General features: G+C 46.2%; 1 protein-coding gene across 1 annotated transcript; it reads left to right on the top strand.

Moving 5' to 3' along the window:
* The first annotated feature begins 2634 nt into the window (after positions 1 to 2634).
* LOC147080678 (D(2) dopamine receptor B-like) lies at positions 2635 to 23088 on the top strand. Its single transcript, XM_085981125.1, has 6 exons — positions 2635 to 2758; positions 5219 to 5355; positions 7906 to 8102; positions 10510 to 10596; positions 14054 to 14393; positions 19490 to 23088. Exons 1-6 carry the CDS (start codon positions 2709 to 2711, stop codon positions 19684 to 19686), a joined length of 1008 nt encoding a protein of 335 aa, XP_085837251.1. The 5' UTR covers positions 2635 to 2708; the 3' UTR covers positions 19687 to 23088.
* Positions 23089 to 23160: the final 72 nt, after the last annotated feature.

Genomic DNA, 23160 nt, shown 5'->3' with positions numbered 1-23160 from the left:
GCCCAATCAGAGGACCAGCTATCTGCTCATCTTATAATATGAAAAACTACTAAAAGTCTTGCATCTGCGTGCACTTCCTGTTGTGTAACACCTACTTCCTGTCACAGTCACACTGGTGCTCCCTTACTTTGTCACGCTTTTCTGTCATGTTCTTCTATTGATTTCATTCCCCTGCTGTGAACCGTGCACACTTGGTCTCCAAGATAGGTGACCCAGGCGCCTACTTGAACTTGAGAGCTCAAGCCCAGCTTTCAGTTACCACAGCCTTCAGTTAAGTTTTTTTTTTAAAGATTTTGCAGGCTTTAAACTTTTTTACAACACAATTATTTTAAATTCTTTTGTGTTCCTGCTTGTTCGCACCCCTCACCCTCCCCAACCACCACCACCGTTTCCTGGCCATTCCTGGGCCTCAGCTGTACCCAGGCACCACCCCGCGCCCCCCCCCCAACCCCACCCCCCGATGGGGCCTCCGCCTGCTGGACCTTGGCCAATCGCCTGCTCCCTCTTGCTGTTTCCCCGCCTGAATCCTTCTCTGAGAAGTGGAGAGAGAGACAGAGAGAAGGAGCAAAGCCAAGACGACAGCACAGTGGCATAGTGGTTAGCACTGTTGCCTCACAGCGCCAGGGACCCGGGTTCAAATCCGGCCTCGGGTGACTGTCTGTGTGGAGTTTGCACATTCTCCCCGTGTTTGCGTGGGTTTCCTCCGGGTGCTCCGGTTTCCTCCCACAGTCCAAAGAGGTGCGGGTTAGGATGATTGGCTATGATAAATTGACCCTTAGTGTTAGGGGGATTAAATACATGGGGTTACAGGGATAGGGTGGGCTATGTGTTGGTGTAGAGGTTACAGGGATCGGGTGGGATATGTGTTGGTGTAGGGGTTACGGGGATCGGGTGGGATATGTGTCGGTGCAGGCTCGATGGGCCGAAATGGCCTCTATCTGCACTGTGGGGTTTCTGTGGTTCTGTGGACAGCAACAGGTAAGAGAGAGATAATGCACTAACTTACTTTCAGCTATGGGAGATCCTACGCACACATGCTGTATTTTAACACAAAGACTCAAAGATAAAGTAACTCTACAGCCTGATCTTCAGGGATTCCTTCACTAATGTGGAGGGAGAGACTGAATAAAATAGCATTGTAAAATTTACAAATGGCATTGTGAATAGGAGGAAAGAAATCTGTGACAGGAATATCTACTTGCATCAACAGGAGCACAGAATTTATGGGAAATCCCAAGATCCCATGCCCCCAGCAGAGACCCACGCTCACTGGGAGCATGGATTGGACAATTAAGGCTTACCCAATGGGAGAGTTGGATTGTAGAATTGACCATATAATTCCAAGTTACTCACATTCACTTTTTTTATAAGATTAGCCGAACCCACCTATCATAAAATCTTTGACTTTGGGCGACAGTGTAGAATGGGCGATATCAGATCAGCCGCCCATTACAAACCTGAAGGGCATAAAACATGAAAGAAGGGATGATTTATGTATCAGGCTTTATGGTTCCTCAACAACCATTAATCTCACAGCTGAAAGGATCATGTTCAAATGCAATTTGTCACCCAGTCCTTGTCACTAAAATGTTTTAGCTGAGTAGTAATTATTCTAGTCTTGTACCATTTGTCAGATCTAAGAGTTTTCAATTTATTGACATCTTTGCTCAATTGCATCACACCAATCTGGGTCTGCTCTGGGTCAGCAGATTGTGGGTTCAAAGCTACTGCTGCCCAGTGCCAAAGATTGGCTTCATAATCCAAGCTGACACTCCAGTGTTGTAGTGCCATTACAGTGTCAGCCATGACTCAGTGGGTAGCACACTCACCTCTGAGTCTGAAGGTTGTGAGTTCAAGCCCCACTCACAGAGCATGGAGCACAAAGTCTAGGCTGACAATCCCAGTGCAGCCCTAAGGGAGGGTCGCCGCTGTCAGAGGTGCTGTCTTTCGGATGAGACGTTAAACCGAGTCCCCCGTCTGCCCCCTCAGGTGGACGTAAAAGATCCCACGGCACTATTTGGAAGAAGAGCAGGGGAGTTATCCCTGGTGTCCTGGTCAATATTTATCCCTCAATCAACATAACAAAAACAGATTGTCTGGTCATTATCACATTGCTGTTTGTGGGAGCTTGCTGTGCACAAATAGGCTGTTGTGTTTCCACCATCACAACAGTGACTACACTTCAGAAACGACTTCATTGGCTGTAAAGCGCTTTGGGACGTCCTGAGGTTGTGAAAGGCGCTATAGAAATGCAAGTCTTTCTTTTACTGAGGGGGTTCCGCATTGCTGGAGCTGCGTTTTTTTTTTCAAAAGGCATCACATCGAGGGCCCTGTCTGCTAGTGCAGGTGGTTAAAAGATCCCATGGGGTTATTTGAACAACAACAGGATGTTTTCCCCATATCCTGTCCCACAGCACCACCAAAACAGAGACCGATTAACTGGTTATTTGCCACATGGTTGTTTGACGGGCGATGCTGGGGCAGAAATGGATGCTGTGTTTGCCGACATACCAACAGTGATTGCACTTCATCACGTGAAGGGCTTTAACCAGGTGAGATGCTGTGTAACTTGAGGTATTTCTAATTTGTGAAGCTGTCACTATCATTTCCATTCACACTGAGCTCTGTGTTTATTTTTATGTTCCAAGGTGGTGGGAGAGTGGAGATTCAGCAGGATCCATTGTAACATTTTTGTGACTCTTGATGTCATGATGTGCACAGCAAGTATCCTTAACCTTTGTGCCATTAGCATCGACAGGTAACGTATGCATTTGCAATATCGCTCTGCAGTTGTAGGTACAGGAAACTCTTTGGTATCCGGCACCAACGGGACCGGCGTGTTGCCGATTGATCAAAAATTCCGGATGACGGAGAGGGTTATCTACCGAGGCTATTTTTAACAAAGAAAAATAAAAAAATCAAGAAATGTGCGGTATACAGTAATTGGGTACTCACCTACAGAATGTTGTGTTAAATGGATGGTGGAAGATGCTTGATTAAGTACAGTACTGCCAGTTGAGGGCAATGCAATGCAATGACTACCAGCAGCGTGGGAGACACACAGTACCCCTGTAAAATGGCAGATCAGAAGAGACTACCGGCAGCGCGGGAGAGTCAGACTCCTGTTATTGTGGTGTTCCGGCTTCCGACAGCGCCAAGAAGCCGAGTAGTGGCAATTTGGAGAACTACCCCCACTGACTAACTCGGCTACCGCGGGAGACTCGGACTCGGACTTGGCAACATTGCCGGTTATTGAGGTGTTGTTTTCGGAGCGAGAATTTTGCCGGTTAATAGAGAATTCTGGATATTTAGGTGCCGTTTAAACGAGAGTTTCCTGTATACGGTTTGCAATCTGCGAACATATCAAGCCCCGCCTAGTGGTAGATGTGTGGCAGCTGCAGGTGTGACCGCCTGTCACAGAACGGTGGCGCTAAACTAGGGGTTTGGATGTTTCATCCGTTCTCGGGATGCGGGCATCACTGGCAAGGCCAGCATCTATTGCCCACCTCTAGTTGCCCTTGAGAAAGTGGTATTCTTGAACCGCTAGTAGCGGATTGCTACAACTGAGTGGCTTGCCAGACTGCTTCAGAGGGCAGTTAAGAGTCAACCATGTTGGCGTGGGGACCGGAGTCACAGAAAGGCTCAGACCGGGCAAGGACGGCAGGTTTCCTTCCTTAAAGGGACATCAGTGAACCAGTTGGTTTTTTACGGCAATCCAACAGCTTCACGGTCGCTTTCACTGACACAACTTTTTATTTCCAGATTTTTATTCCAATTCTCAAACTGCCACGATATAATTAGCAAATTTAGTGCATTACAGATTTTCCGTTTTTATCCGTTTAAAATAACATGCAGATGTTGTTGTGTTTTGGAACGTTTGATTGATTACAATAATCACTTGCCTGCCCTGCTGTGCTGGAGATGAGAGAATGCCCAACGGAGCCTCACCAGGCACCAGCATCACCCACAGGTTTCACGGCACACTTTCCCGGAGTCTCACTGAAACCGGGAGATTTGAGAAGATCATCAGTGAACCTGGAGACCACTAGCTTTAGATATATGCGATTTCTATCTTTACATGTAGCTTTAGAGAGTTCGTCGAGCAAGAAAATGGATCAATGGCTCCAACCAATCGTTTATGAGACTTGTACCGTTCTTCAACCCATGGAATAACCAGTGACCGGCAAATCTTAATATGAAAGTGTCTGTGGGGGTGAAGTTCACTTCCGCCACCTCGGCAGTAATATGGCGGAGCAGATCGCCTGTCCATGACAGAACCCGACCGATTTTCATCCCATTGATCTAATTGAGGTGTTTAAGATGATTAAAGGAGTTGACAGGGTAGAGAGAGAGAAACTATTTCCTCTGGCGGGAGGAGTCCAGAACAAGGGTGGCGAGGGGGGGGTCGGGGGGCGGTGGGGGGAGGCGGGGAGCGTCCAGAACCTCAAGATTAGAGCTGGGCCGTTCAGGGGTGATGTCAGGAAGCACATCTTCACACAAAGGGTACTCGTTCCCCCCAAAAAGCTGTTGAGGTTTGGAGTCAATTGAAAATGTCAAAACTGGGATTGGTAGATTTTTGTTGGGTAAGGGTATTAAGGCTTATGGAACCAAGGCAGGTAGATGGAGTTAAAATACAGATCAGCCATGATCTAGTTGAATGGCAGGACAGGCTCGAGGGGCTGAATGGCCTCCTCCTGTTCCTATGTTGCCATAAAATCTGGCTGGTTCTATAACAGATAGGTGATCCATTCGGACAGATTACTGCCCAGGAGGTGAAGGTGAAAATTTACCCCAACATTTCTATCAATCTATTTGTCAAGGTGTGCATGTTTCTGTATGTCTGTCTGGCTGTGCCTCTCTCTCTCTACCAGTGTATGTCTGTGTCTATCTGCCTATGTGTTTGTCTCTTTCTTTTTCTTGCGTGTTTGTGTGTGTGTGTGTGTGTGGGGGTTTCTCTTTCTGCCCATCTCTTGCTTTCATACTCTCTATATAAATCTGTCTGTAAGTAGAGAATGGAATTACTCCGATTTGATTGTTGCTTTATAATCGGAAAGTAAGCTAAGATTTGAATTCCACACAGTCAAATCTTTAAAATTTAAAAGGTTCTGACATAAAAGTGCACAAGCAAAATGGAGCAGGGAGTTGGATAAAAAGGTTTACTGTACATGCTGCTTTAGCCACTTCCTTAATAATCCTCTTGTGCTGTCTCATGTTGCAGGTACACTGCTGTTGCCATGCCGATGCTTTATAATACCCGGTACAGCTCTAGGCGAAGAGTCACCGTTATGATCGCCACTGTCTGGGCCTTGTCCTTTGCCATATCCTGCCCCTTACTATTTGGACTGAACGACACAGGTAGAAACACGTTTTAATTGAATAAAATGTCCTCGTTTTCTTATTTGATGTGTTGTTCTGTTCCTGCTAGGAGAACAGTTAGATGTTCATCTTCAAAAGAAGCAGCTAGGATTGATTTGAAGAATGTTAAAATGTTTGAACAGGAAGAATATAAACTGATACAGAGATAGGGGGTTAGATTATATGGCTCCAATTGAAGAGTTAGCATTGGCACTGCTGCAATGGGCTGAATGGCCTCATTCTGTACTGTGCTTTCTACGAAGCTATAAAATCCACACTCAACACACAGACGCACACACTCCCTCGTACACACAGAAATACGCGCACAAGCACCCGCGCACACACACACCGTGGCTGCAGTGTGTACCATCTACAAGATGCACTGCAGCAACTCGCCAAGGCTTCTTCGGCAGCACCTCCCAAACCCACAACCTCTTCCACCTAGAAGGACAAGGGCAGCAGGCGCATGGGAACACCACCACCTCCAAGTTCCTCACCAAGTCACACACCATCCTGACTTGGGAATATATTGGCTGCTCCTTCATCGTCGCTGGGTCAAAATCATGGAACTCCCTCCCTAACAGCACTGAACCGCTGCAGTCCATGTTGGTTGAAGGATAAATATTGGCCAGGACACCGGGGAGACCTCCCCTGCTCTTCTTCAAAATACAGGAAACTCTTTTTTATCCGGCACCGACGGGACCGGCGTGGTGCCGGTTCATCAAAAAGTCCGGACTACCGAGAGGTATACTTACCAAGGTACGAGAGCCCCGTACACGGCCACAGGTGCAGGAGTCCCGGTTACACGGCCACAGATCCAGGAGTCCCTGTTGCACAGCCACAGATCCAGGAACCCCAGTTACACGGCCACAGATCCAGGAACTCCGGTTACACGGCCACAGATCCAGGAACCCCGGTTACACGGCCACAGATCCAGGAACTCCGGTTACACGGCCACAGATCCAGGAACCCCGGTTACACGGCCACTAATATGAAGTAAAACTTACCTGAACCTACTCCTGAATTTTGCCGGTTAAGAGAGATTTCCGGATAGTAGTATTGGATCTTTTACATCCACTTGAGAGGGCAAACAGGGACTCGGTTTGAGGCCGCAGCCGAAAGACGGCACCTCCGACAGTGCAGCACTCCCTCAGCACTGCACTGGAGTGTCAGCCTGGATTTTGTGCTCAAGTCCCTGGAGTGGGACTTGAACCCACAACCTTCTGACTCAGAGGCGAGAGTGCTGCCCACTGAGCCACAGCTGACACTATAGTAGGAACTGGGAACTGTCATTATACCACCTTGCGGCAGCTCACCACCACCTTCTCAAGGGCAATTAGGGATGGGCAATAAATGTTGGCCTTGCTAATGAATAAAAAATACTTTCAATCTTGTCACTGTGGACAGTTGCCAAATTGGAGGTCAAGCATTTCTTAGAAGGAACAAAAAAATCTATAGTTCCAATAAATAATTGATTTCAGTCAGATAATTTCACTTGTTCCTTTTGTGTGGTTGGAATATCAAGTGCTACTTAAAGTTCCGTCAGTTAAATTTCTTTTTTCTCTGAGGGTTTAAATCTCTCTGATAGCTAACTGACTAAGGTATTTGCATCAAATCCCTTATTGTAATATTTTACTGCAGCCATTAGCCATTAAACAACTATGAATATTGTGCAAAATAATTTTGCTTGAATGGAAATTAAACCCTGAGCTTCAGTCCAGTGAGAGAGGATGCTGATGCATCAGTTTACGATGCCGCAAGGTGGTAGGATGCCAGTTCCCAGTTCCTACGGTAGTGCCAGCCGTGGCTCGGAGGGCAGCACCCTCACCTCTGAGTCAGAGTTTGTGGGTTCAAGGCCCACTTCAGAGACTTGAGCACAAAATTCATGCTGACACGCCAGTGCAGTGCTGAGGGAGTGCTGCACTATCGGAGGTGCCGTCTTTCGGCTGCGACCTTAAACCGAGTCCCTGTCTGCCCTCTCAAGTGGATGTAAAAGATCCCAAAGCACTATTTTGAAGAAGAGCAGGGGAGTTCTCCCCGTTGTCCTGGGGCCAATATTTATCCTTCAACCAACACCAAAAAAATCAATTCTCTGGTCATGATCACATTGCTGTTTGTGGGAGCTTGCTGTACGCAAATTGACTGCCGCGTTTCCCACATTACAACAGTGACTACACTTCAAAAAGTACTTCATTGGCTGTAAAGCACTTTGGGACGTCTTGAGGTAGTGAAAGGCGTGATATAAATGCAAGTCTTTCATGGGGGGAAGGGAGGGGTGTTGAAACGCCTCATTGCTGATTTTAATGAAAAAGACAAGAGTTTTGTACACCGGCCGACTTTACTTTGAAATTATGGACAGGAGGAGATGCTGAGCAGATGCAACTGTTGTTCACGGCCAAGAGGATTTCTAGATTAGAAAATAATGAATGCCTAGCAACAGTAGTCACTGATGTTCCTTTTTGCACCAATGAGCCAAACTCGGAGCAATATTATGCAACAGTTCCGTTCAGTGTAAGTGTGAATAATCTTTGAATCATTTCTAAATTACAGACACCAGGGACGATACCATCTGCATCATTATCAGTCCTGACTTTGTTGTCTACTCGTCCATTTTCTCATTTTACATCCCCTTCATTGTCACACTGCTGGTGTACGTCCAGATTTACGTAGTGCTGCGGAAAAGGAGAAAGCGCGTGAACACGAAGAGGAGCAGCAGGTTTGAGTCGGAAATCCAGGCGCCATTAAAGGTAAATTGTTGCCGCAGGGCGATCGTTGCATACTTGCCCAATTTTCCTGTACGGTTCCGGGTTCAAGCCCCGTCCAAGGATTTAGGGGCATAGTCTTGGCTGCCACTCCAGTGTGGTATTGAGTGTAAGATTTGGGTCACAGGTCACACGCACATTACCCAAAGGGTCTTAGGAGTTGTAAGGCTTTTTATTAAAGAGCGGCAGTTTAAGTTAAGTACAACACGCAATCAAGATAGACATACGACCGTGACAAGCAGCTGGTACCGGTCCCGATCAGACAGACGGCTGGGGTGCCCGAACAGCTCTTCCCTTCCCTTCACCGTCTGTGCTGAAAGCTCTTTAGATATCTCTTTTACTCTCTTTTTAGGGGCGGGTCGAGGGTAGATTATCAAAGATACAGTCAACAACCTTTCTGGCACACAAACAGCAGACAGCTGGTCTGGAAACAAGGTCACCGCCACGGTGCAGAATGTTAGAACATCCGCAGGGAACCGAGAACATCAGCAAAGTCTAAGGGGTTGAATTTCAGTGTGCTGTGAGGCGGGCTTTTAGGCGTGCGGGGGGGGCAAAAATCCCGAATTCGGGGGTCCCGACACCATCCTGCCCAAAACCCGCCTCCACGTAAGTTTCAAAGGAGGCGGGTACCCGCCCCACACTGGGACCCGCCGACCTGAGGCGGGAAGGGATTAGTGCCAATTAACTGCCTGTTAACAGGTAGTTAACAGGCAGTTTTTAGCCTAATCCCTATTTTGAAGGGTGTCGTGTGGGATTCCTGACGGCTCCAAACCACGCCAGGTTAGAGCAGGTGGGCCGTCGGGTTGAAGGACTTGGAGGGGTCGAGATGACGGTGTTCAGGTGAGTGATGGGTGCATGAGTGCAAAGGTAAGTGCGTTTGGTGTGTCTAAAGTGTGTAAAGAAGTTTAAATTACCTGTACTTACCTTAACAGCCTTTCTTCCTCTAGGCATCGGGAGTCCATCATTCAGCCGGCACTGAAAGCTGAATGGCTGCGAGCTGTCAAAAGAAACAGCCTGCAGCTTTCAGTGCCGGCGAGAGTTCTAACTGAGTCTGCGTAGAAGGACTCAGGTTAGAAGTAAGACTGTCAGTGTTTGACAGCTTCAAACAGCAGTGAAACGCTGATATTTCATCTGCCAACGTGTCTTGACAGATGAAATTTCAGTCTGTGACGTCACCTGTTGTTGGATGGCCCTTAATTGGCCTGCTGAGCCCGCTGGGCGGGCTCAACAAGATCAATCAAGGGAAAATCACGTGGATTGGCTGCATCTCGATGGAGGCGGGACTAAAACCTGAAAATTGTAGTCCCGCCTCCTTCCCGACTGCTGAATGAAAATCCAGCCCTAAGCGTCCATCCAGTTATTCTAACACCAGTCGGAAGAGACTGTTTTGTCCCAAGTTATTTCTTCCAATTCATGATTTCTTACATGAGGGAGTGCTGCATTGCTGGAGGGAACATTCTTCAGTCAGGATATTAAACCAAGGTGCTGCCTCTATGGCCCTGATGGTTCAATTGCACGTTAAATGGATCCCATGGTGCTATTTGAAGAGCAGAGAATTCTCCCGGTGTTCTAGCCAAAATTCCTCCCTGAACATCAGTACCAAAAACACATTACCTGGTCATTCATCTCATTTCCATTTGTGGGATATTACTTTTCACAAAATCGCTGCCTCATTTGCCAACGTGACAACTCTGCACTCCAAAGTAATTCATGAATCACTTTAAGAGCCCGTTATCCAATGTCTCATTTCCCATTACTTTAATAGAAACATAGAAACATAGAAGATAGGAGCAGGAGTAGGCCATTCGGCCCCTCGAGCCTGCTCCACCATTTAATGAGATCATGGCTGATCATCCAAATTCAGTACCCTGTCCCTGCTTTCTCCCCATACCCCTTGATCCCTTTAGACTTAAGAAATATATCCAACTCCTTCTTGAATATATTTAATGAATTGGCCTCAACTGCCTTGTGTGGTAGAGAATTCCACAGGTTCACCACTCTCTGGGTGAAGAAATTCCTCTTTATCTCAGTCCTAAATGGCTTACCCCTTATCTTTAGACTGTGACCCCTGGTTCTGGACTCCCCCGCCATCGGGAACAGCCTTCCTCCATCTAGTCTGTCCAGTCCTGTTAGAATTTTATAAGTTTCAATAAGATCCCCTCTCATTCTTCTAAACTCCAGCGAATATAAGCCTAATCGACCGAATCTCTCTTCATACGTCATTCCTGCCATCCCGGGTATCAGGACTTTGTACTTTTAATGTTTTTAAGATGTCAAAGTAACTTACAAATTAGATGGTGGAATGTGTAGGGAAAAAGTGCAAAATGAGAAAAAAAAATGTTCACAAGATGCTTTCGCTGCTGGAATAAGCGTTTTATATTTGTATATTTAGGATAAATGTACTCACCCAGAGGATGTGAAGCTGTGCACAGTCATCGTGAAGTCAAACGGGAGCTTCCCTGTCAATAAAAAGAAAGTGGTGAGTGTCAATAATTCTACCACCTTGTTGACTTATTGCACTTGCGCCCCCAGCTACCAAACTCAGACCAGTGCGATATCCAGGTGGAAAACCCAAGTTATACTGCTAACTGCGCATCACTGTGGGTCGCCCAGATATCACCGATGAAGGCGCTCAGTGCATGCTTATTTGGGCCCACATGCAGAATAGTAGATTGGCTAGTTTTTAAACATTAGGTAAGCACAGGCGGGACCATCTTTCTCCTCATGACCAAATATGTTAATTTGGGTCTCCCGGGACTTCCTGCTCCTTTTGTGTCCCTGCACAGCTAGAACATTGCATCAGTGTAAAAGTGTCACGGTATCCGAACTCTATGTTAAAAGTAATGCTCTAAAAGTAGAATCGCACAGCACAGAGGGAGGCCATTCAGCCCATCGTGCCTGTGCCGGCTCTATGAAAGATTCTATCCAATTAGTCCCACTCCCCCGCTCTTTCTCCATCGCCCTGCAAATTTTTCCTTTTTATCTGGCGAGCCAATTCCCTTTAGAGAGTTATTATTGAATCTGCTTCCACCGCCCTTTCAGGCAGCGCATTCCAGATCACAACAACTCGCTGCGTAAAAAAAACTCTCCTCATCTCCCCTCTTGGATTTTTGGCCAATTATTTTAAATCTGTGTCCTCTGGTTACCGACCCACCTGCCACTGGAAACAAGTTTCTCCTTATTTACTCTATCAAAAGCCCACATAATTTTGAACACCTCTATTAAATCACCCCTTAACCTTCTCTGCTCCAAGGAGAACAATCCCAGCTTCTCCAGTCTCCCCAGATAACTGAACCACTCCCCCCCATCCCTGTGAAAGTATATTTTTTCAGTGTCTGCAACGTTTTGTACACAACTCACTGCTGAATAGATTACATTCTGTCCCTGTTTAGTGAACAGCAGCTCAATATCAGTACGTTAAAGCCCACTCACAGGATTGCATGAAGAAATATTGATAAGAAGCATTATTCAGTCTCCCTTTGCCCATCCATCTGGAAATACCTACAGTCTCCCCCCACCCCAATCACAGCATCCCACTGTCTCTTTAATGAGACATCTTGCCTTCAATATTCTACTCAAAACTCCTTTCCAATAGTTAAATCACTGTTTGTGCGGGGTAAGTTCCTGAAATCGGCCTTACACTTGTCACAGTTTGAGCCTGTGCCTGTTATAGCAGTGCTCCAGGTTTTCCTTTTCTCTACTGTTTAGCACCTTACTAGCTGATCTCCCGTGTTGTTGCTCACGAGTTGTCAGACCGCCGTAGTATGCGTGTGATGGTTTAGTTGCAAACATGGAGCGGTGTTTAACATGGCCTTTCCCTTTAATTCTGCTGCTCAGACAATTCTTGTGGGGACATGGTCTGGCGAGTTACACCCCAAGATCAATTTTGAGTGACCTTTCTGTAGGTTGGCGGCTGCTTGTAAATTCCTGGCTTCTGTCCTGCGGTCAGAAAAACCGTCGGGAAAAACAAATTACTTGTTTTTAAAAAAACTTTTAAGGGATGTATGAATACTGTTTCAGAATAGTTCAGCTGCTACTGAACAACAGCAACAACTTGTATTTATATAGCGCCTTTAATGTAGTAAAACGTCCCAAGGCGCTTCACAGGAGTGTTATAAGACCAAAATTATGACACTCACATAAGGAGAAATTAGGGCAGGTGATCAAAAGCTTGGTCAAAGAGGTCGGTTTGAAGGAGCGTCTTAAAGGAGGAAAGAGAGGTAGAGAGGCGGAGAGGTTTAGGCAGGGAATTCCAGAGCTTAGGGCCTAAGCAACAGTAAAGTTAATATCAGAGCTGGCTTTCTATGTCCCCTGCACCTCGAACATTATTCAGTGACTTCTGCTGGGAAGTGTGTCTGCTGGCTGAGGATAGCACTGGGTTTGACTGTAATGCCCTCCCACAGTCAAATAGCTTGCAAACACGTACTGTCCAGGATCACACGTGAAAAATGGCCATTTGGGCGAGATATCCGAGGGCTACCTGTGATACTGCAGCCTAGTACAGCCATTGGTTTCAGGAGAATGGGATAAAAAGAAACTGAGGAAATAAAGGAGTTGTTTGTTAAATGATAATTTTCAAATAAGTAACTAGTCAATTTTGCAGAGCTTTGATCAGACCCCGTCTGGAGTACTGCCTTCAGTTCTGGGCACCGTATCTCAGGAAGGGTTGCAAACTTTGGTTGGATGAGTTCCTGGAGGTTTTAGTCATGTGACATCTGATCATGTGACATCTGATCATGCGACATTTGCAAATGTCACTGCATTGAGTGTCTTTGCTGGCAGTTTTGCGGCAGCAGATGTCGTGTGAGAAGTTTCTAGAACTGGAAGCCAGCGCCAGAGTGGGTGAAGGAAGTATGCAAGCACAAACGCCATACAAACATAGAAGATAGGAGCAGGAGCCCCTCGAGCCTGCTCCGCCATTCAATGCGATCATGGCTGATCATCCAATTTCAGTACCCTGTCCCTGCCTTCTCCCCATATCCCTTGATCCCTTTAGCCTTGAGAAATATATCTAACTCCTTCTTGAATATATTTAATGAATTGGCTTCTACTGCCTTCTGTGGTAGAGAATTCCATTCTCTGGGTGAAGAAATTCCTCCTCATCTCAGGCCTAAACGGCTTACCCCTTATCCTTAGACTGTGACCCCTGGTTCTGGACTCCCCGACCATCGGGAACATCCTTCCTGCATCTAGTCTGTCCAATCCTGTCAGAAATTTATAAGTTTCAATGAGTACTACGCTCGGCTTTTCTCCCGGGTTGCTAGCAGCAGTGCCCGGGAGAGTTGTCGTCTATTCCAGGAGACTCCTGGGCAATCCTGGAGGGTTACCTCAGGAAGAATATACTGTCCTTGGAGGGGGTGCAGCGCAGATTCACCAGAATGATACCAGGGCTTAGAGGGCTAAGTTATGAGGACAGGTTGCACAAACTTGGCTTGTATTCTCTTGAATATAGAAGATTGAGAAGTGATTGTTAAAAGCATTCGATAGGGTAGATGCAGAGAAACTATTTCCTCTGGAGAGGAGAATCAAGAACAAGGGGACATCATCTTTTTCACTTTTTCACACACAGTGTAGTAGAAATCTGGACATCTCTCCCCCAATAGGCTGCAGATGCTGGGACAATTGGAGCTTTCAAAACTGAGATTGATAGATTTTTGTTGGGAAAGAGTATCACGGGCTATGCAACTAGGGTGGGAAAGTAGAGTTGAGGTACAGATCCGCCACAATCTAACTAAATGGCGGAGCAGGCTCAAGGGGCTGAATGGCCTACTCCTGTTCCTGATCTTCTTTTAAAAAAAAATGATGTGTTATCTTGGTGTAGAATTCCTACTCAATGTCCTCACAGGGTCATTCTTACTGGCATTTATTTTCAGTGGCCTAACATGCACATTGCATATTTATTTGGTTTTGTTTTGGGATATTTGATCCTGGTCCAGGAAGCGGTCAACCACCAAGACGAGATGGAGATGGAGATGATGTCGTCCGCCAGCCCCCCACTGGAGAAGCCCAAGCTCAAAACGGCAGTGGTCAACCGCCAGCTGGCTGTGCCTGCTCCCTCCAACCAAGGCGCCAGCACCAGTCTGCCGACACCGGCGGACAGCCCGGTGAAAGGTGAGAAGAACGGGCACCCCAAAGACATAACCAAAGCAGCCAAACCTTTCGAAATCCAGTCGCTGCCGAACGGCAAGACGAGAACTTCGCTCAAGACCTTGAGCAGAAGGAAGCTGTCCCAGCAAAAGGAGAAGAAGGCAACTCAGATGTTAGCCATTGTCCTCGGTTAGTACTGCCCTCTCTTCACTCAGTTCTTTAAGTAGGGATTGCTGCTAATGTGCTCTTTCATTTTCCTTGCCCACCATTTGTCATACTGGTATCTTGTTGCTCTTCTAAACTGGAATGGCGAGATGCTTCACCTCTGGTCAGTGCCGCTTCGTGGCTGACTATGGAGAGGAAGGAATCCATGACATTTACTGAAGGTGGACCTCTCACCATCAACACCCAGGTCGCAGCGCCCTCTCCCTGCTCGCTGTAAGGGTCCAATGCGAAATGAGTTCGGAAAGTCTAAACCCAGCGCCCATTGGGTGCAGCCCGCATCATAGAAAGTGCTCATAATTTGGCACTAAGTTGCCAATCTCAATCAAAGGCGTCACAAGCATGACTAATGTAGGAAATGGATCAAATTAAACTGCTGTGGTCGGGGATTGGGGTTGGGTGGTTGCTTGTCTAATTTTGGGCTAAAGCACAATGCTGAAGTAGAGTTGAAGGACCTTATCTCACTAATGCTGCAACTGATATGGAAGAGCTTAAACCTAACAGCTGGTGCCCAGGATTGGGGGGAAAAAAAGTCCCGTTCCCTCGTGACCAAGCTATCTTCTTACAAAATGTAACATAGGTCTAGCAATAATGCTTCAACAATAGATCTCAGCTCTAATCACTCGCTCGGGATGAGGAGGTTATGGGATCATTGGATGGAGGTGTTAAAAGAATGAAGCGATTTGATAGGGAAATTAGCAAATGACTTTTCCATCTAGTAGAGGAATCCAAAACGAGGGGTCATCATCTTAAAGTTCAAGCGAAGTCAGTTAAAGAAAGAACTTGCATTCACATAGAATTGGCAGCACAGAAACAGGCCATTTGGCCCAACTGGTCCATGCCGGTGTTTATGCTCCACACAAGCCTCCTCTCACCCTCCTTCATCTCACCCCAGCAGAACATCCTTCTATTCCTTTCTCCTTCATGTGCTCATCTAGCTTCCCTCAGCTAATCCGTGCGGTAGCAACTTCCATATTCTAATCACATTCTGGGTAAAGACATTTCTCCTGAATTCTTTATTGGATTTAATAGTGACCATCTTATACTTATGACCCTCAATTCTGGTCTCCCGCACAAGTGGAAACATCTTCTCTACGTCTACCCTATTACTGTAAAACTCTTTCATAATTTGAAAGACCACTATTAGGTCACCCCTTAGCCCTTTCTATCCATGTCAGTTTGACTCAGCAGCCTCAGCCTCTGCCTTGGGTGAGGTGCCATCTCTTACATGAGAAGTTAAACCACCCGCCTGCTTGTCCAGGTGGATGTAAAAGATTCGACGGCACTTTGTTTTTTAATAAAGAACAGCAGGGGGAGTTTCTCCTCAGTGTCCTGGCCAACATTAATCCCTCAGCCAACATCACCAAAAGAGATTAAATTCAGTCGTATATCCCGCTTGCGGTTTGTGGGACCTTAGTGTGAGCAAAATTGGCAGCTGTGTTTTTCTACAAAACAACAGTGACTGCATTTCAAAAGTAATTCAATGGCCGTGATGCATTTTTGAACATCTCGAGGATGTTTCTTTCTTTAAGTAGAAAGGCTGTATATTTGGCTCAATTGGTTAACTGTCACAGAGGAGATTTGACACTATAACAACAATCCATTACGTGCCAATGGTTCTAATGGATACTCTGCACTGTGTTTCTGTATTTGTGACCTTGCTTTCTCTACACAGTCTCAATTAGACTCAGGAGTCAGCCTGATGTGATTACATATAAATGACTTTTATTCCCCATTAAAGAGATTCCATTCATTAAGCTACATTATAAAAATTGAATGAGCAGACACAAAATAAATAGGTATCATCTCAGCAAGACCAAAGACCACAGATGTGAAATAATCTTTACGTAATCTAAAAACATATTTAGAGGTACAAAATCAATACAGTTATAATACTTGTCAGGGAGAGAATAATTCCAGGCCTTGCCTACAAAAATTAAAATAAGCAGACTGATACATTGGGATAAAAGATGGGTTTTTATACTTAAAACCAGAGGGGGAGAAAGTCCCCCAGAGGGCCATTTGAGGCGCTAAGTTTAAAATGTTTGAAAAGGTAGGGCCAGGCGCTAACCTTTTCAAACATTTGAGCAATTCCCATTTTTTGCTCCAAGAGGGAAGTGGGGCGCTAAATCAAGGGCTCCACTGACCTCTAGGAGCGCGAGAGGCGGGGAATGTCTCGACCCGGGGGCGATGTGCTCAGCAGCTCCACGAGTGGCCACACGTGGCGCTGCCGCGTTGCAGGGGCTCTTCCCTCAATTAAAGGGAAGGGCTCCCTGCTGCCAGCTCTGCATTTTATTTCGGCATCTGCTGGAGCACCGGGGGGGGGGGGTGCGGGAGTGCTGCGCGATCAGCCGGGCTGACCGATCGCGGCGCTCAACCCCGTCTGGTACTCAGAAAAAAAAAAAATTTAAATCGCCGATTTTTTTCATGTCGGATGGCCTTTGAATGGCGCCCCGCGAGCGGCTGGCCTCACTGTTCGCGACCCCTGCAGCAGTCGGTAACATCGCCCGGTGCTGTTGCGGGGCGCGAGGGGAAATTTTTCTCCCAGGGCGCTGCACCCGGAGATGAGGTCATGATCTCTGGGCACAGATGATCGGGGCGATACCCGGTAGCGCTGCCTCTAACCTCCCGCAAAATTCGGCAGGTGCGGTTATCGCCTCATGGGGGGGGGGGGGGTAAAGAAATTTGTGCCCCGTTAGTGCTTCCCACTTTCTTTTCCTCCCTCTTTAACTTTTTACCTTCCATCCATGCTTCGAACACCTCTTTCAATATCCTGTCTCTCCTCAGCATGTGCTCAATCTGATTAATTTAAACATACAGATTATATATGAAATACACACATACACACACACACACACACATATACATATTTCCAAAATGCTGGAAAATTTACAAAATGGTGTCAAAACTCAACAAAAAAAAATTGTGGGGGGGGGCGAGGGGTGGTGATAGTGTGCCCCAATTCTCCCACCCCTCTTTTGTAAAGTAATTCCATTCATGATGTGCATTGTACCCAGACCTAAATTTGCCACTACATCTCTAGGTATAATCCTTCCAGCATTGAAGATTGATGATATCATGGGGGAGCCTGGCTATCAAAAGTTATGGCGATGGCATGGTGGCTCTACAATAAAATCAGTAGGATGTAAGAACTCATGGAATGACAGAAAGTCATTCAGTCTATCAAGCCCACTCGCTCCATAAACTATATGTAACCTATCTGATCAAGAATCTGCCCAGCTCATTTAATCTCCTGAGGGACAATTCTGTATAAATACAGCCTGATCCTCAAAGATAGGCAAAACTCCAAAGTATTCATCTACCCTCACTTCTCCACTGTTTAACCCAATTATTCCCAATGCAAAATTCCTCCTTCCCCAAGCAGCACAAGGACTAGTAATTAACCCAGGGGTTTTAAACTATCTCACACCATTGACCTCAGAAACTGTTCCTAAACAACAACTTGCAGTTTTATAGCACCTTTAATGTAGTAAAACATCCCAACACGCTTCACAGGAGTGTAGCCAGACAAAAATTGACACCGAGCCAAAGAAGGAGACAGTAGGACAAAAGAGGTAGGGTTGAAGAAGCGCCTTTAGGAGAAGAGAGAGGCGGAGAGGTTCAGGGAGGAAATGCCAGAGCTTAGAGCCGAGACAGCTGAAGGCACGGCCGCCAATGGTGGGGTGAAGGACGTTGGGGATGCACAAGAGGCTAGAATTGGAGCAATGCAGAGTTCTCGAAGGGTAGTAGCGTTGGAGGAGGTTACAGAGATAGGGAGGGGCGAGGCAACGGAGGAATTTGAACACAAGAATGATTAATATAAATTTGAGGCAGTGGTAGACCAGGAGCCAATGTAGGTCAGCGAGCACAGGGGGGTGATGGGTGAACGGGACTCGGTGCGTGTTAGGACACGGGCAGCGAGCACAGGGGTGATGGTGGAACAGGACTTGGTGCGTGTTAGGATACGGGCAGCGAGCACAGGGGTGATGGTGGAACAGGACTTGGTGCGTGTTAGGATACGGGCAGCGAGCACAGGGGTGATGGTGGAACAGGGCTTGGTGCGTGTTAGGATACGGGCAGCGAGCACAGGGGTGATGGTGGAACAGGGCTTGGTGCGAGTTAGGATACGGGCAGCGAGCACAGGGGTGATGGTGGAACAGGACTTGGTGCGAGTTAGGATACGGGCAGCGAGCACAGGGGTGATGGGTGAACAGGACTTGGTGCATGTTAGGATACGGGCAGCGAGCACAGGGGTGATGGTGGAACAGGACTTGGTGCGAGTTAGGATACGGGCAGCGAGCACAGGGGTGATGGTGGAACAGGACTTGGTGCGAGTTAGGACACGGGCAGCGAGCACAGGGGTGATGGGTGAACAGGACTTGGTGCGTGTTAGGATACGGGCAGTGAGCACAGGGGTGATGGGTGAACGGGACTCGGTGCGAGTTAGGACACGGGCAGCGAGCACAGGGGGGATGGTGGAACAGGACTTGGTGCGAGTTAGGATACGGGCAGCGAGCACAGGGGTGATGGGTGAACAGGACTTGGTGCATGTTAGGATACGGGCAGCGAGCACAGGGGTGATGGTGGAACAGGACTTGGTGCGAGTTAGGATACGGGCAGCGAGCACAGGGGTGATGGTGGAACAGGACTTGGTGCGAGTTAGGACATGGGCAGCGAGCACAGGGGTGATGGGTGAACAGGACTTGGTGCGTGTTAGGATACGGGCAGCGAGCACAGGGGTGATGGGTGAACGGGACTCGGTGCGTGTTAGGACACGGGCAGCGAGCACAGGGGTGGTGGGTGAACGGGACTTGGTGCGAGTTAGGATACGGGCAGCGAGCACAGGGGTGATGGGTGAACGGGACTTGGTGCGAGTTAGGACACGGGGCAGCAGAGTTTTGGATGAGCTCAAGTTTATAGAGGGTGGAAGATAGGAGGCCGCCCAGGAGAACATTTGAATAGCTGAGTCTGGAAACAAAACAGTTTCCTCAAAGGTGTCATCAGATTTCAAATGAAGTTTGTCTTCAATGTTGAATACTAATCTCTGCTTCCCTTGTTTCTAGGTGTCTTCATTATATGTTGGTTGCCATTCTTCATCACCCATATCCTCAACATGCACTGCACAAAATGCTACATCTCTACAGCCATGTACAGTGCCTTCACCTGGCTGGGATATGTCAATAGTGCCGTGAACCCAATCATTTACACCACCTTCAATGTGGAGTTCAGAAAAGCTTTCATCAAAATCCTCCACTGCTGAAGAACTTGCCCAAAGGATGTAATTGTGCCACATTTCTTTCTTCTAAGCTCCACCCTGAAAGTGTACAGTGATAGCTTTGCTTGTCAATGACACACCTTGTATGCTCTTCTTTAAACACGAACTGCATCTATCTTGTGTGTCATTATGGATTAGAAAAGGAATGGAGAAAACTGAAATTCATTCATTGAGGACACTACGGGGCTTTGTGCCTCTCTACACGTGATGTCATCTGACCTTTCAGCACTGAACGTCAACACCGTGATGTAAAATAAGTCCATCTGCATGGCTAGAAATTTCCATGTAATTACTACTCCATGACTGCCAAAAATTGGTTTAGGGTCAGTGAACTTTACTATCTGGTGGGTCAATGGACCGGTGAATTTTGGATTGGTAAATAAAAGGAAAAAAAATGATTCTCATTAGTAAACATCAGACTCTTAAGGACACCTTCCTCTTGCCCACTTCAGAACACTAGCTTGGAGCATCAAGAACCTCTGCCCAGCAACAAGCCAACGAGAGATGGTGGCCCAACACTGCAATACAACAGGATGTAAAGAGTTTATGTAATACTTTGAATGTAATCACTGAAATTAGTGTTGGACAAAGGAAGTCTTTGCTATTTGAATCATTATGGACTGGTTGTCTGGGGCAGTGTTTTCAAGTAACAGATTCAAAACCCTGAATCAGTGTTCACTTAAGCCAACCACAACAGCTCTAAGACTGGTCAGTGTTTGTTTATATCTAGCTTAGAAATTACATACTGAGGATAGGAATGGCATAAGGCTCTCCCAGAGGTGAGCAAACCAGATGCACTTAAGGTCAAACTAAACGGAGATCAAACTCTAGCCAAGTCAAGTTAAAAGTGTAAATCTCGCCATGCCCCTTTTCACCTATGTAGAATAAAGAGAAGCTGGGAGTGTCATAAATTGCAATAGTTTGATATCAGCAGTTGGTCTACTACAAGTTGTTTCAATGTTCCTCTCCTAGTGAGGGAAAATATCATCCAGGATTCCCACTCCTGATCCAAGGATTCTTCCAGGAAACATGAGTGGTGTGAGCATTGGATGAGGTGATGAAGACCTTCAAGGTCAGAAAGCCTGTTGACACTCAGGTCTAGCTGCCCATTTCAAGAATGGTCACTTGACTACTTTCACCACATGGACTGCAGCAGCTCAAGAAGGCGGCTTACCACCCCTTTCTCAAGGGCAACTCGGGATGGGCAATAAATGCCCACATCCCGAGAATGAATCTTTTTAAAAACTTGAGTGAGGTACTAACGGGTATTATTGCCTGTAAATCATACCCTGGCAAGAGTCAACAGAATGGCGGGAAGAATATTTGGAAAGAAAAATACCAACAGTACAGTTCGAGTAATTTAGAGGCAACATTGACACCTAGAGATTACGATTGATGCTATGAATTAATTCCCTGGAATCATATTTTATATAATCTATACTATTTCATTGGGTTGTGGGATGTTGTATTGTACTTCAGGCATTTTTATGACAGTGTGTTGCACTTCCATAATGCCTGGTGCAGTTCCAGAAAATGGGCAATGATGTTTTGTGATTTCAGTAAAAGGGCATTAATGAAATTCACAGTAGTTTGCAAGGATTTTGTCGTCATTACACGTCAACAGAGCTATGAGATGGAAATATATCAGTGGCACCACCTTAGGTCCGTAACACCTCTGTCCATCTAAACATTGGGAAAATAAGAAAATATTGATGATTTATAATGTTCATGACGGGATTTTAAAGCTGAGTGTCTGACCGCCAAGATCAGCACCGAGATAAGATTTAAGGAGGGGATTTTCAGACCATCAGTTAGTACGACAATACAGATCAGGGGTATTCAAACTGTACGCCTGGAAACCCAGCCCTCAAAGCCTGGGCAATTCAGTCTTACTTGTGCCTATATTTCTTACCTGCTAATTTATCTTGGTTGAATTCCTTGGGGCCGGCGTGTTTAGTACTGCCGTCTGCATCAGAACATCACAAATTGAGATATATGTAAACTAACAGGGGCATTGCTTTAAACATTTGGCCCACAGGGCTTCATAAAACACACCTACTCGGTCCACAAAGACAAAAAGCTTGGACACAATAGACAGGTATCCAGCAGTACTGGGCAGTCAAGAACGTTGCCTATTCCAAGCTCTAGCATCTTAGTTCACCAACAGTCAGATGTTAGCTGAAATTATTCAAATTTGCTTCCTCAACAAGTGGAAGCAAAGTAATTGAGCTATGTGAAGGTGGGAAACAGAGAGAAAAGCCAGAATGCAAAGATGACCACATTTTTCAAAAGTTGAATTGTTTGTTCTAGGCAAACAATTCCTCAAAGGAGTCCTTTTGGCACAAAATGTACTCCCCCCGCCCGCTCCCCCTACCCCCCACCCAACCACAGACAGGAGAAGGCTTAGACCAGGATGACACATCAAGTCAACAAAGTTTCTAAGATTCCAGGGAGAGTCCGGGATTGCTAGGAACATATCAAATACCTCCGAAGATTGGCAAGGATGAAAGGCGATTACAACAAAAAAGCCAATCCACAAAGAATCAAAAAGAAAAAAAAGTAGACTTGATTGACCAAACTACATGATTACCAAACATTTCAAACTTCTAGATAAGAAAGACAGTATTTTCCACGAAATCCTAATTGCTTGGTAAGTCTCATTAAGTGATTTTCAACAGTTTGCCAATATAGTAAAAGTATAATGAAAGCATTGTTCACAGTGTTAACATTTTTGCAAAGTCATGAAAGCGCATGAAAATATTTATCTGCTCTTCTTGAACTATATAAATTATTCTCTACCTGACTGGCATCTGCATTCGTCCTTTGCTATGCAACTGTTATCCAAAGGAATTAATTGAGTATTGTACTTGTCTTCACAGAGAAGCCAATTTTGTCTAGATCTACTGAACCCAACCTTGAGGCAATTACCAACTTGGAGGATAATGACAAGTCACAGGAAGATGCTAAACCCCCATGTGTGGCAGAACCAGCATTAGCCACTAAAGACATGCCAACTAGAAACCAGAGTGCACACTATACTGTTAAATGGCAGGAAGACATTTAACCTATCACTGGTTATTCCTCAGGTCCATAGAGTCTTTAACAACAAACTATCAGGCAAGAGGCAGATGCTTGCTCTTCAACGCTCCCCTCCCGAGTGGCATTTATTAATGAGACTCCTACCGGAGTTAGACAGGAACCTCAATCAGCATCAAAACCAGTGGCGTTAAACAGGGGAATGGGGTTGGAATGCAGCGGGAAATGACGCTACCCCATTTTAACTGTTTCTCCGCTCCTTGCCCGCCGTTTGGGGAAGGGTTAAAATTCCTCATCTAGTTAGAGAAATTTGGTAATGTACTGTAAATTTATATCGTCTCCGGTTTATGTTTTTACATGGTTTGCTGTCCCTGTGCTTGGCTTTATTGAGTCAGGCTTATGAAGGTGGTGATGCAGAAAATG

Source organism: Somniosus microcephalus, unplaced genomic scaffold (assembly GCF_052327205.1).
Source record: "Somniosus microcephalus isolate GS21.2 unplaced genomic scaffold, FLI_Smic_1.0 scaffold1267, whole genome shotgun sequence".
Lineage (NCBI taxonomy): Eukaryota > Metazoa > Chordata > Chondrichthyes > Squaliformes > Somniosidae > Somniosus > Somniosus microcephalus.
The sequence above is the reverse complement of the archived record's forward strand: the minus strand, read 5'-3'. Positions and strand labels throughout refer to the sequence as shown.

Bases quoted from the DNA above. Each gene is read 5' to 3' on its own strand.
- LOC147080678 (XM_085981125.1), top strand. From the start codon at position 2,709: ATGATGTGCACAGCAAGTATCCTTAACCTTTGTGCCATTAGCATCGAC. The intron at 2,759-5,218 runs GTAACGTATGCA...CTCATGTTGCAG, and splicing joins TGTGCCATTAGCATCGACAG to GTACACTGCTGTTGCCATGC. The intron at 5,356-7,905 runs GTAGAAACACGT...TCTAAATTACAG, and splicing joins ATTTGGACTGAACGACACAG to ACACCAGGGACGATACCATC.